General features: G+C 52.9%; 1 protein-coding gene across 2 annotated transcripts; it reads left to right on the plus strand.

The window, feature by feature from the left end:
• Positions 1-1,558: 1,558 nt before the first annotated feature.
• Positions 1,559-12,733, plus strand: LRCOL1 (leucine rich colipase like 1). Of its 2 annotated transcripts, none has more exons than XM_040251538.1 (6): positions 1,559-1,622; positions 9,354-9,457; positions 10,451-10,576; positions 10,686-10,811; positions 10,880-11,002; positions 11,927-12,733. In XM_040251538.1, the coding sequence occupies exons 2-6, from the start codon at positions 9,362-9,364 to the stop codon at positions 11,927-11,929; spliced, it is 474 nt and encodes a 157-aa protein (XP_040107472.1). In that variant the 5' UTR covers positions 1,559-1,622; positions 9,354-9,361; the 3' UTR covers positions 11,930-12,733. The 2 variants fall into 2 exon arrangements, with proteins under 2 accessions (XP_040107472.1, XP_040107473.1); XM_040251539.1 differs by lacking the exon at positions 1,559-1,622 and adding an exon at positions 1,803-2,064.
• Positions 12,734-13,339: the final 606 nt, after the last annotated feature.

Here is a 13,339-nt window from a genome sequence, read left to right on the forward strand (position 1 = left end):
ACACAACATTGTAAATCAACTATACTTCAATTTTTAAGAAACGGTTAAAAAATTAATAAGTTAAAGAAATTAGTCTTAGGAGGATTGAGTCCCATAAAGGTTTTTTTGTTTGTTTTTTTTTTTACTTAAAAAGTCATTTTACAAGTGAAAAAAATCAAGTTATTCAATTGAATTCTAAAACCTTTGGTAAAAGGAAATGCTACTCTCTGATAAGAATAAAAGTAAAGTAAGAATAGAATTTTTAAAATGTATACAACAATCAAGTTATAAGTAAAAGTTCAAATAAATTTCCTTTCCTAAATAGCTTTATTGGGATAAAAGTCACAGGTTATACAATTCACCCATTTAGAGTATATAATTCATTGTTTTTAGTAAGTTACAGAGATCTGTTTTAGACTGTCTTCCTTAACCCCTGTAAGAAACCATATCCCGTGGCCAGCAGCCCCTCCTCACCCTCTGCAACCTCCCTGAGGGATAGTGTCTACTCCTGGGAGGATCACTCCATCTCCTATACTGACCAGGCATCTCCCCGGGGGTGGTGCTGGCTCCTGGCCTGGATCCTCCTGGGACTCAGTGTTGTGAGGAAGCCCAGTCGGGGAGGCGCCCCAGCCGGTCCAGTTCCAGCTATCTTGGTGGAAGAGACTTCATTTCAGGTCACTTCACCAGCCTGGCGCAATCTGACTGCCCTTTGCTGTGTGAGTCCCAGGGAGAACTTCTCTGTCGAGCCCCATCAATCCACAGCACCAGAGAGGCTGTCACAGATTGCCCTTTGGGCCACTGAGCTTTGGGGGGCTTGCTGGTAGTGGTGGGCCCTTGAAATGCTGTGCAGAACAGAGTCCCTCAGAGCCCCTCCCTAGAACCTGGAGTTGTCCTGGGTTCCTGACGCCCTCACCTCCGACACACGGTCAGCACCCAGCCCCAGTTCTTTTTTGGCTGTGCCGGGTCTCCGCTGTAGCACAGGCTTCTCTTGCTGCGGAGCACGCGCTCAGTAGTTGCCCCGCAGCATGTGGGATCTTATTTCCTCCACCAGGGATGGAACCCACACCCCCTGCATTGGAAGGCCGGTTGTTAACCACTGGACCGCCAGAGAAGTCCTCCAGTCCTGGTTCTTACAGGTGCCTGCTCCACAGAGCCCACTGACCCCGAGGTTCAGCAGTGCCATCTCGTCTGTCCTGCGTGGTGCCCGAGCTTTCTGAGACTCTCTCTGTCCTGTGAAGGTTCCCGCGCCAGCTCTCCAGGCCCCACCCTCTCACCCACCCCGCAAACCCAGGCGGAGCCCAGACCCCTGCTCTGCCGGGACCTCTGTCCTGCCTCCCGCCACCTAGGGAACCCCACCTGGAGACCCCCCGTACTCCTCCCAGCGTCCCCACCGCTCCCCTAAAGGCTCTCCATAGTCTGTGCACGGGTCTCTCCCCCGCAGTAAGCCCAGAACTCCTTTCCGGGTGACGAGGCAGATGCTTGATGCATCGTCTTCTTCCCAGAGCTGGGCGTGGAGCCAAAGGTAAATGTCAGTCAATGTTAACTGAATGAACACTGTGTTCACACCACCCACAGGAGAACAAACATGGCCGGGAATCGGCAGCCCCCCAGGCAGGCAGCTGGGGACCCTGAGAGTGAAAGAGGTGGGCTCCAGGGGCCCTGAGGGGTGCTGGTGGCGAGGGCGGGGCGGCTGACTGGAAGCGGGGTGTCCCAGGTGAGGGGCTAGGGGCTGGTCCTGCGTGGAGGCGGGCAGACCCGGGGAGGCTGCGGTCACTGGCCGGCGGCCGTGGTTGCAGAGGCTGCGGCTGGTGTCTGGCGTTCTTGTGTGGGCCAACATCCTGCTGTCCTGGGTGCCCTGGCCACGGGCCACTGTGCATCTGGTCTCTCCTGAACAAGGAAGAGACTTCTCCTGGAGGGCAGAGACAGGGACACGGTGGGGGCAGAGGAGGGGCTGGGGGCAGCTCCAGTGATTCTGAGCAGCTCTCTCTGGCGAGTCTCTGCTTCTGGGCTGGGAGTCTTTTCTGTGGCCACAGCCTGGTCAGTGTTGCTTTTGCACAAAGGAGCGGTGGGCCCCAAGATTTAAAGGTAGGATGGCTGTGAACTTAAGCTGTTATCAGCTACCAGAGGGCGTTTTTTTCCGCAGGGAAAGTTCAGTCTCACATGGTGACTGGCAAGTCTTGCTTTTCCGTGTGTAAATGTGCCGGGCGACCTGCCCGCGACCCCTCATCTGGGCTGCACCTTCGGGTCACCTTTCTCATGGGCACCAGAGGCTAAGCCGCCTCCTCATGCAAGGACTGAAACAAGCAGGGTGGGGATGGCTCCAGCACAAGGGGTTTCTGCTGTAAATACAGAGGTTGTAGTTTGATCATATAATTTAAATTATTGAGATTCGTAAGGTTTTTATCAAGGTTTGGCATCAGGCTTTTATGGGTAGATTGAGATATCATGGAATCATACCTGATGTTGGTGTTTGGAAGGCAAACCTGTGCAAAGATGCCTGATTTGAGAGACATATACACAAATATCCAAGAAAAGAGATTCTGTGCATAGAAGAATATTTCAAAATAACTAGAGGCAGCAAATATGAGATAACTATGCCTCCAGGGTCCTGAGTTTAATCCTGGTAAAATACATACAATATAGAATTTACCATCTTAACAATTTTTAGGTGCACAGTTTAGAGCCATTAAGAGCATTTTCATTGTTGTGCAACCTTTCCCCCATCTCTCTCCAGGACTCTTCCATCTTCCCAAAGAGAAACACTGTCCCCATGAAAGTGAATCACACAGAATTTGTCGCTTGGTGTCTGTCTCATTTCACTGAGTGTGCTGTCCTCCAGATTTTTCTGTATTGTAGCCGGCATCTGAGTCTCTGTCCTTTTTAAGGAGAGTAATATTCTATTATGGGGACGGACCTCATTTTGTTTGTCTATCATGCACTGATGAGCCCTTGGGCAACTGCCCCCTCTTGGTTGTTGTGAGTGATGGGCTGTGAGCACAGGTAGACTGTGACCTTCCATGAACTGGGCTTTCTTGAGCCCCAGAGGGGGAGGGTCCAGTGCTTCCGTGTTGTTGGGGCTGTTTGACAAGGCATAACGTACCCAATTTTGTAAACTGGGCCTATGCACTTTTCAAGGGCCTAAGAAAAAATATGAGACCAGAAAAAAATTTTCCCCTGGTTTAAAATACAAAAAGAATACTGTAGGTTTTCCCCCGTGGTCCAGTGGTTAAGACTTTGTGTTCCAATGTAAGGGGCACGGGTTTGATCCCTGGTTGGGGAACTAAGATCCCACGTGCCATGCCAAGCAGTATGACCAAAAATTTTTAAAAATAAAATAAAGTATGTTTCAGTTCAGTTCAGTTGCTCAGTTGTGTCCAACTCTTTGCGACCGCATGGACTGCAGCACGCCAGGCCTCCCTGTCCATCACCAACTCCCGGAGCTTACTCAAACTCATGTCCATTGAGTCGGTGATGCCATCCAACCATCTCATCCTCTGTAGTCCCCTTCTCCTCTCACCTTCAATCTTTCCCAGCATGAGGGTCTTTTCCAATGAGTCAGTTCTTTGCATCAGGTGGCCAAAGTATGAATATTCAGGACCGATTTCCTTTGGGATTAACTGGTTGGCTCTCCTTGCAGTCAAGGGATTCCCAAAAGTCTCCTCCAACACCACAGTTCAAAAGCATCAATTCTTCGGCATTCAGCTTTTTTTTATAGTCCAACTCTCACATCTATACATGACTACTGGAAAAACCATAGCCTTGACTAGATGGACCTTTGTTGGCAAAGTAATGTCGCTGCTTTTTAATATGCTGTCTAGGTTGGTCATAACTTTTCTTCCAAAGAGCAAGCATCTTTTAATTTCATGGCTGCAGTCACCATCTGCAGTGATTTTGGAGCCACCCAAAATAAAGTCTGTCACTGTTCCCATTGTTTTGCCATTTATTTGCCATGAAGTGATGGGATCAGATACCATAATCTTAGTTTTCTGAATGTTGAGCTTTAAGCCAACTTTTTCATTCTCCTCTTTCACTTTCATCAAGAGACTCTAGTTCTTCTTCGCTTTCTGCCATAAGGGTGGTGTCATCTGCATATCTGAGGTTATTGATATTTCTCTGGGCAATCTTGATTCTAGTTTGTGCTTCATCCAGCCCAGCATTTCTGCATATAAGTTAAATAAGCAGGGGACAATATACAGCCTTGAAGTACTCCTTTCCCGATTTGGAACCAGTCTGTTGTTCCATGTCCAGTTCTGCTTTGGAACTTCCCAGGTGTTCCAGTGGCTAAGGCTCCTTGCTCCCATTGCTGGGGGTCTGGGTTCGATCCCTGGTCAGGGAACCAGATCCCACATGCAGCAACTGAGAAACTGTGCAGCCAAATAAATCAATAAAATAATAATAAAAGAATTTGTCTAGAAAAATCTTCATAATATAAAAAAGAACATTGCAGGTTTGAAATGTTAAAATGTTCAAGTTGTGATTGAAATTCAGCTCTTATTTAGTTATGAAATAATTATTGTATTTGATACGTTTGAAATGATATGGGAACAGAGTATACAAAGTTCAAACAGTGACTGTGGGGCTGCCATTTATCTTAGAAAATGTTTATATAACTCAACTGTCTGGTGTCATTTTCCTCAAATCATGTGATGTGGCATCCGAGACCTTTGACCTGCTGTGAAGGAAACCAAGTTCCTGCACCCTTCTGCCGATGGCCCTCACAGATCAGCTGGAAGGAAGGCAGAAGGGTGGTGGTCAGCTGCAGGGAGGAGGCTGCAGCCGGGGACGAGGGGTAGTTGATTCTGATCTTTCCCAGGTTGCGGGCTGGTCCATCTCTGCACCAGACCTGAAGACAGATGGTGGGCAGACACTGATAGCTGGAGACCTCGGCTCCAGCGCACCCAAGGGGAGGATGTCAGTGGGGAAGATGGGCCGACTGACTAGATGTGGGGTGTCATTATGGCCTGAACTGTGTCCCCCCAAATCCTACCCCAGGACCTCAGGATGTGACTGTCTGTGGAGACGGGGCCTTTAAAGAGGTGACTGAGGTAGAATGAGGTCTATAGGGTGGGCCTTCATCGCATAGGACTGGTGTCCTTACAAGAGGAGATCAGGACACAGGCACACAGTGATGGCCTTGTGGACACATGGGGAGAAGATGCCAAGGAGAGAGACCTCAGAGGGAACCAGCTCTGCCCACACCTTGATTTGGGCCTGTCAGCCTCCAGGATACAAGACCATCCTTGTCTGTGGTGTTAGTTACTCAGCCTAGCAGACTGATGGGTTAAGGGGCACATGTGGCTGGTCCTGAGTTGGAGGAGGGGCACAACCAGGGTGGACATCTGGGGTCACTGAGAGGTTTGACCAGCTCCGCCGGCTGGCTGCTCCAGGATGTGGGTCTGTCTGTAGGTTCAGTCTCCCAGGACCGGGAACTGTGTCTTGGGTTCCACCATAGAAACACTTGTTATCTTCCCAAGGGCCGCTTTGGAGTAGAGGGTCAGGAGTCCGGGTGGGACGACTGAGAGGTTCAGGGGCTACAGTGAGGCCCCAGAACCCAGAACAGCCTGCTCACACCTGCAGAGCTGCAGGGAGGTGGGAGGAGACCCTCAGACACACCTGGGCATCTGTCAACATGCAGGGTGCCCATGTGATAAAGGTGTGTCCCAGCTTTGCAGGCGCTTTTTTTTTTTTGAGGGGAAAAGCTTAGAACGCTGTTGTCACATGTTGAAATAGACTTTGAAGTGCTTTGTTTTTTTTCAGATCATTTATTTGTTGGGTCCTTGTTGTGCTGCACAGAATCTCTAGTTGTGGTGCACAGGCTCAGTAGTTGCTGGGTGGTGCCCCTTGGCATGTGGGATCTAAGTTCCCCAACCAGGGAGCAAACACACATCCCCTGCATTGCAAGGTGAATTCTTAACTCCTGGAACACTAGGGAAGTCCTTGACTTGCTTTTTTAAAGGCAGAATTTAAAAGAGAAATGGTATTGTTGTCACTAAGACCAGCATCCACTGGTCTCTTTTCTCTTCATCTTTATCACTTTTCAGTGACAAATAGCTCCAAATAGGGCTCTGAGTTCATGCTATTGTGTCTCTTTTGAAGCAATTAGCAAAACTTCTGAATGACATGCATATGCTTTTTGTGGCTCAAGAGCTATGGTTTACTGCCGATACATTTAAATCTAAAATTGCTGAAAACCAAAACTCAGAGCAGTGACGTATCCTGTGACTTGTTTTTTTGTATAATTTTTGTTTGTTTATTTATTTTTGGCTGGGCTGGGTCTCTGTTACTGCATTGCCTTTTCTCTAGTTGCAGTGAGAGGGGTCTACTATCTAGTTGCTGCAAGTGGGGACTACTCTTTGTTGAAATGTGTGGGCTTCTTATTGAAGTGACTTCTCTTATTGTGGAGCACGGTCTCTAGGCCCATCGGCTTCAGTAGTTGCAGCATGGAGGCTCAATAGTTTTGGTGCACGTAATCTCAATGGTTGGTCTGAGGCATGTAGGATCTTCCGGGGCCAGGGATCGAATTGGAGTCTCCTGCCTTGGCAGGCAGATTCTTTACCACTGAGCCACCAGGGAAGCCCTGATTTGTTATTTCCATTGACAAAAACATATAAATGGGGCTAAACGCCTTTTGCCTTTCTGAGATGTTTTGTGTTGCTCAGTTCTGTCCTTACGGGAGGCACAGGGTTATTTCTCGGTATTTGTATGGGGCCAAAGGAATCTGTGCTGACAGTAATGACTCGGGAGAAAATACCAGCCTTGCTCATTTGGATCAGGTGCTCCTTTGTGAGGTGAGAGGAGCAGGAAACAAACCAGACCCCTGCCTGCCCACCCCCACATCTCCAGTGCTGTCCCACTCCCCACCAACACCACTGCCCCAAACTTTCCTGGTCGGCTTGTCTGGGGGGGAGGGAACCACTCCCTCTCACGCACCACCACCCCCAAGTCTGTGCTCCTTCCCAGCTCTGTTCTCCCAAAGGCTCTGAATTCCTAGCATGGGGCCCAGACAAGGCAGCCAGATGGGGGAGGCCAAGGATGGGGAGGACTCAACCTGGAGAGCTGGGCGTGTTCCTGGGCTTGGGACCTCAACATTTCAGGGAGTTTAAAAAGCAGATTTCCACTGTGCTTTGAAAGGCAGATAACATCGTGACTTCACGGAATCGTCTGAAAACCCTCTTTGAAAGGGAGCCCACACCTCACTTCACAGAAAGGGAAACCAGACCCTCAAAAGACCCAGTGGTCTCCCCATGGCCCCACAACAAAGAGAGTGACCTGGGAGAGTCTGGGCGGGGCCTGTGGTCCCTGAAGGCACTGCTCCTGTCACATCACAGGGCCCTGAGCTGGAGACCACAGGGGCCAGTGACGAGGTGGGGCTGAAAGACAAGCTAGGAGAGATTCTGGAACATGGGATGGAGGGAGTCAGGGGAGCAGGGGACTCGGCAGCCTGGGGAACCCCACCCTACTTCACCCCCGACCTTCCCAGAGCTTCTGGGCTTCTACACTGTGCTCAGCAGAACTCGGACGGTGTTCGGATCACTTCTGCTCCCTGCAGGGCTCTGTGCAAGTGGCTCTGCTGATGGGCCCCTGCTGTGGTGGATAACAGAATATTCTAGATCAGTGGTCCCCAATCTTTTTGGCGCCAGAGACCAGTTGCACGGAAGACAATTTTTCCAGGGCTTGGGGGTGGGGATGGTTTCGGGATGATTCTCATAAGGAGCACACAACCTAGACCCCCCGCACGTGCAGTTCACAGTAGGGTTCACGCTCCTATGTGAATTTAATCCCGCCACTGAGCTGACAGGAGACGGAGCTCAGGCCATGGTAATGTGAGCAGGTGAGCGATGGCGAGCGGCTGTAGATACAGGTGAAGCTTCTCCGCTCAGTCGCCAGTCTCCTGCTGTGCAGCCTCGTTCCTAACAGCCCCAGGGACTGAGGACTCCTGTTCTAGTTGGAGGTGGTGGCTACACAAAACTAAAAACGCGTGAAATGCCACTGAGTTGTCCACTTCCGAACGGCTAATTTTATGCTGCTTGAATAGCATCTCCATTGTAAAAACCAATTATGAATAAATTGGAAACCAAATTGCTGGCTCTATGAACAGCCAGGGAACCAACCACATGGCCCCAGTGGGTTGGAGCATCTCAGGCTGGGGGTCTGGAGGGCCTCTGCAGAGGGACTTGCAGGCGCAGAAGGAAGCAGGCTGCAGAGGGTAGGCCCCCCGGGCACACATTAACCTCAGAGACGTTCTTCTCTGAAGCGAAAAAGGGCTTGATCGTTCTCCAGAGAAAAGTGCTGTTGAAAATCTATTTTCCATCAGTAATAAAGAGAAATTTGCTACAAGCCCTAAAGAGACACAGAGGGCCCTCAGGTGTGTATTAGGAAGGGGAAAAGTCATCTGAAAGGCCACACAGTGCACGATTCAACCCCGGGATGCTCTGGAAAAGCCACAGCCATGGGGACAGTAAAGGGATGGGGTGGGTGGTGCTAGGGGTGGGGGGTGAACAGGCAGAGCACAGAGGGTTTCCCAGGCAGTGAAATGACCCTGTATGATCCTCAATCACAGGCACATCATACATTTGTCCAAACCTGTAGCAGGTACAACACCAAGACTGAACCCACATGACACCATGGGCTTCAGTTTCCAACAACGTGTTGGTGTCAGCTGACGGGTCGCAGCAAATGCATCCAACTAAGAAGTCAGCAATGGAGGCGGGCTGGGGGGCAAGGACGGGAATTCTCTGCACATCCTACACAATTTTGTAAACAAAGCCCCTCTAAGAAAATCACATCATTATTTTTCTTAACATCATGCCATTTTGCCCCTACTCCTGTTTATTTATATATTTGGCTGTATCAGTTCTCATTGTGGCGTGTGGAATCTTTTTTTCTTTGTGGCACGAGGACTTCTTTCCAGTTGTGTCTTGTGGACTCCAGACCTTGTGAGCTTATTTGCTCCACTGCCTGTGGTATCTTGGCTTCTCAGTGGTAAAGAGCCTGCCTGCCAATGCAGGAGACATGGGTTCGATCCCTGAGTTGGGAAGATCCCCTGGAGGAGGGCATGGCACCCCACTCCAGTGTTCTTGCCTGGAGAATTCCATGGACAGAGGAGCCTGGTGGACTGCAGTCCACGGGGTCACAGAGTCAGACACGACTGAAGTGACTGAGCGGACAGCACACACATGTGGGATCGTGATTCCCTGGCCAGGGATCGAACCCGCACCCCCGGCATTGCAAGGTGGATTCTTAACCACTGGACGGCCAGAGAACCCTGTCTATTCATTTTTGAAAATCCATGTTGATGGAGAAGGATTAGGAAGGCAGGAGGGAGGGGAGGAGGAGCCTCATGGGCAGGCATCCATGCCCTCTGGCGCCAACAGGCTGAGCGATGGCCAGCGCTGGGCGTCTGCTGCTGCTGCTGCTCTGCTTGCTACCCGTGGTCCCGGTGCAGACAATCAAGAAGTACCAGCAGCTGTCACATAAGGTAAGCGCCACGTCCCTGTCTCTGTAGGGCCCAGGGCTAACTCTCGCCAGACCCACCCCGGGGCCCCCGGGCTCCCAGCCCCCTTTCCTGCCGGGTGCTCTGTGCTTTTTCTCCTGTCCCACCCCCACTTTGAACTGAACCTGCACTTCATGAATGCACCTGCTTCCTAAGGCTCTCAGGTCCCCAGGATGACTGACTCCTGGTGTACCCCCAGACCCCCGATGCCAAGTCCCAAGTCCAGGGACCCTGCACAGGATTGGGGGTTGTGTGCAGAAGAGGCAGTATGGGAGGAGGCAGGGCAGTGGGTTCTGGTGGGGTGATGTGACCAACTCGTGTGTGTCATGGAGCGACAGCAAAGACAATGCAGTCTGTCGGTCCTGGGGGCCGCGTGTCACCCCCTGATCCCCACGTCCTGCCTGGTCCAAGGTGCCCCCTGTGCAGGATGCAGGAGGGAGGGCACCGTGCTGTGTGGCCGGTGCTTTCCAGATGCACCTCCCTCCTCTGTCCCCCGCTCACCCGCTGGGCTTCTGGCCTCCAGTTCCTGAGCCCAGACGACGGCTTTTATCTCAGTCAAGAGAAGGTAAAGTTACTCACAGCCAATAGTAAACCCGCAACAACAACTCTTTGCAGCCTCCAGTAATTTTGCGTTTGTAAAGGAGTTTTGAGATGTTGAGAGCCAAGTCGAGGGCCCCTCCTCGCAGGAGGTGGGCAGGCGGCAGGCCTAGGCTTCAGCTCCCACTCCTAGTTGGCTGTGTGACCCTGGGCAAGTCGCTTACCTTCTTTGAACTGTGACATCTCACCTATAAAATGTGGGGGCACATGGAATAGGCCAGGTGAGCTTCCGCTCACCAGCATCCTTCGTCCTCTGGGCCTGGCTCCCTTAGCCTTCTGGAACAGTGTCGGGCAGGTGAGCTAAGTTTACTGAGATGGATAACAGCCTTGCAGGGATGCTTGGTCTGTGGGGCCGCACGTAAAGGAGCCCCAACTTTGCAGGGCATCGGAGAGCCCTGTGAGACACACAGTGAATGCCAGAGCGACTGCTGTGTCACCAACAGCCTGAACCCTCAGAAGTTCTGCACCGCCCAGACTGTATTCCGGCAGTGCCTGTCCTGGAAGAAGGTGTGTCCTGCCTGGGCGGGTGAGAGGTGGGGGGCAAGGGGCTGGAGAGGGCAGCCCCTGAAAGGAGAACCGGGGCCTGGCAGAAAGGACCGCTCTCCTTCTCCTGCAGCCAAATGGGTACATCTGCAAGGACCACTTGGAGTGCCAGAGCAAATGCTGTGTCATCAACAATTATGGGATGGAGACGTACTGCAAAGCCAAGACCATCTTCCTGCAGTGCTTGCCCTGGCGCAAGGTGAGGCCAGGGGCCATGGGGCTGGAGGGAGGCGCCCGCCAGCCCTGACCTCTGACCTCTGTCCCCAGCCCAACTGGGACTACTGCAACTACCACAGCGAGTGCCGCAGCAAGTGCTGCATCCGGCTGAACGAGCTCAGCCCCAACCGCTGCGTCCCCCAGAGCGGCATCCTGCTCCAATGCTTGCCCTGGGTGAGTCCTGGAACCCAGTCCAGCCCCGCCTGGGGGCCTTAGTCCTGCGACTGGCCTGAGGGCAGGCGGGCAGTGACCTGGAGGGCGTTGTGTCCACGTGCGTGGGTGGGCGTCCCCTCCAGGAGAGGCCACCAGTCGTTGCTGCCAGTTTGCCTCCTGTTGCTTCACCTGCAGCATGAGCGCGGCTGAGCTCAGAAAAGGACACGGGTTGTGGGCATTGGTTCTCACGTCCGCCAGGGTGGCAGCAGGGCAGTGTGTGGGCACCTGGGAAAGGGCCAGCATGGTGGTAGGTGGCGGGCTCACAAGATCCGGCAGCACCGGGGCCTAACTCCTGTGGGGCTGGACCCCCAGTTGGACAAAGGGGAGGGCCCCCTCTCAGGAGTTTCCTCCTCTTCCTTCCCTCCCATCTCCACTGGAGACTTTCACTGGCTGAACTGGAAATCCAGAAGGAAAGCGTTCAGTGAGGCAGCCCACAGAGGTCAGCCCCCGGGACACAGAACCTGAAGACACCGTGGAGAACAGCTGGGGGCAGAGAGGGGTGGGGGCATGGGGACAAGGTTGGAGAGGATGCTCCGGTGTCTGAGCTGGGATGCCGGGATCCAGGACTTCAGTCTGATTATAAAGGGGCGTCTGAGCCCAGAGGCTGAGAACCAGGCCTTTCTGAGCGTCCTCACCTGCCGGCCACGGTCCACCAGCACCCGGAACAACAGTGGGTGCAGCAGGTGACGCAGTAGCGAGTCCGCGGGTGTGCCCAGGGTGTCCAGGTGAGCCAGGCAACACCTTCAGTGGCTTCGCCCAGAGGTGCAGACTGTCAGTGCACAGGAGAGTGTCTGGCCATTATCCAGCTGGCCCTGAAGGCCAACTCCTCCCTGCCTCGTGGGCTGTGTCTTCCTGTGTGTTTCCTAATTGTTTTATGCCTTCTAGTGACGTGGGCCCAGTCTGTGCCCTGGAGACCACCTTACACCCTGAGCCCTGTGTGTGTTCATGGGACCATGAAGACCCGCAGGTATTACACGGCTAACCATGAACTCCCGAGGCCATCCATGTCCATGCAAACCAGGGGCAGCTCCTGGAACCTCAATGTGATGCCTTAGCATGAATAAACCTCCTGACTGAGTGAGCATGTTTCTGTGGGTGTGGAGACCCGGGTCTCAGCTCGGCGCCGTCTCCAGGAGCCCCCTCAACCAGAGACCAAGTCTCCCCAGAGGAAAGGGCAGGTGTAGACGTGCTCCTTCCCTGCAGCCACATGACTGTGACTTGTCATCACAGGTAAAAGGTTGGAAGGCTCCCCTGACCTTGTGGATGGTGCAGAGAAGGCCCTGAAGCCCGCTGAAGTCCCCTGGGGGGAGGGGCCACCCACTGGTCCCTCCTCCTGCTCCGTTGGCCCCCAGGGTTCACACTTCCCCTAGGAGCTGAAGTCCTGGCTGATCTAGAAACTGTTCCTTCTGGTGGCTTCTAGAGGCGAACACCACAACTGCCTCCTCTGCTTCCAGAGCACCAGAAATTTTACCGTCGCCTTCCTCTGTGCCCTCACCCATCTTGCGGATACCAGGCTGCTTTTTGGGGCTCTGTTTAAAAAATTCCTCTCCCTTTCCCTCCTTTCCTTCTCCTCCGCTCCATCTCCTTCCTCCCACGTCCCCCTCTACTCCGAGTCTGTAGGAGGCCAGAGAGGCCTTCAGGCTCCACCCCCAGCTTCGGTCTCGCCCCTCCCCCTCCCTCGCCCCTCCCCTCCCCTCCTTCTTCCCCTCCTCGCCCCGCCCCCTCGCTCCCCACTTCCCAGGCCACTGCTAGTCCACCTTCTGTCTCTGCGGATCTGCCTGCTCTGCACACCCGGAGTAGACAGACTCGCCCAGTCCGTGGCCGCAGTGTCTTCCTTCACTAAGCGTGATTCTCTCCAGGCTCATCCACGTGGTGGCCGGACTTTTTTCCTTTTCCTTTCACTTGAGTTTGTGCATGTTGTTTCTCCATCATCGGTGGGTGGACGTTCGGGTTGTTTCCAGTTTAACTATGAGTAAAGCTACTGCGCACATTCCTTGCATGTTCTCTGGACACGGGTTTTTAAGCCACTGGGCGTGATTTAGGAGTGGCATGCTGGCTCTGAGGATTACTCCACGTTTCACCTTTTAGGAAACTACCAGGTGACTTTCCAGCACACCTGTGCCTTTTCACGCTCCCAGGGCCTGTGCGAGGCCTCCAAACTGTCCACGCCCTGGACAACGCCTGCTACCATATGTCTTCTTGGTCCTGCCCCCTTGGCCCACCCAGGGGGCAGGAAGTGGATCCCAGAGTGACTGCAGTTCATTCTTTAAGAACAAAGCTGGGGCTTCCCAGTTGGGC

Source organism: Oryx dammah, unplaced genomic scaffold (genome assembly GCF_014754425.2).
Source record: "Oryx dammah isolate SB20612 unplaced genomic scaffold, SCBI_Odam_1.1 HiC_scaffold_12, whole genome shotgun sequence".
Lineage (NCBI taxonomy): Eukaryota > Metazoa > Chordata > Mammalia > Artiodactyla > Bovidae > Oryx > Oryx dammah.

What these genes read in the sequence shown, in the direction of transcription:
- LRCOL1 (XM_040251538.1), top strand. Translation starts at nt 9,362, where the DNA reads ATGGCCAGCGCTGGGCGTCTGCTGCTGCTGCTGCTCTGCTTGCTACCC. An exon ending in ACCAGCAGCTGTCACATAAG is followed by an intron (nt 9,458 to 10,450) that starts GTAAGCGCCACG and finishes CCAACTTTGCAG; the next exon opens with GGCATCGGAGAGCCCTGTGA. An exon ending in AGTGCTTGCCCTGGCGCAAG is followed by an intron (nt 10,812 to 10,879) that starts GTGAGGCCAGGG and finishes CTCTGTCCCCAG; the next exon opens with CCCAACTGGGACTACTGCAA.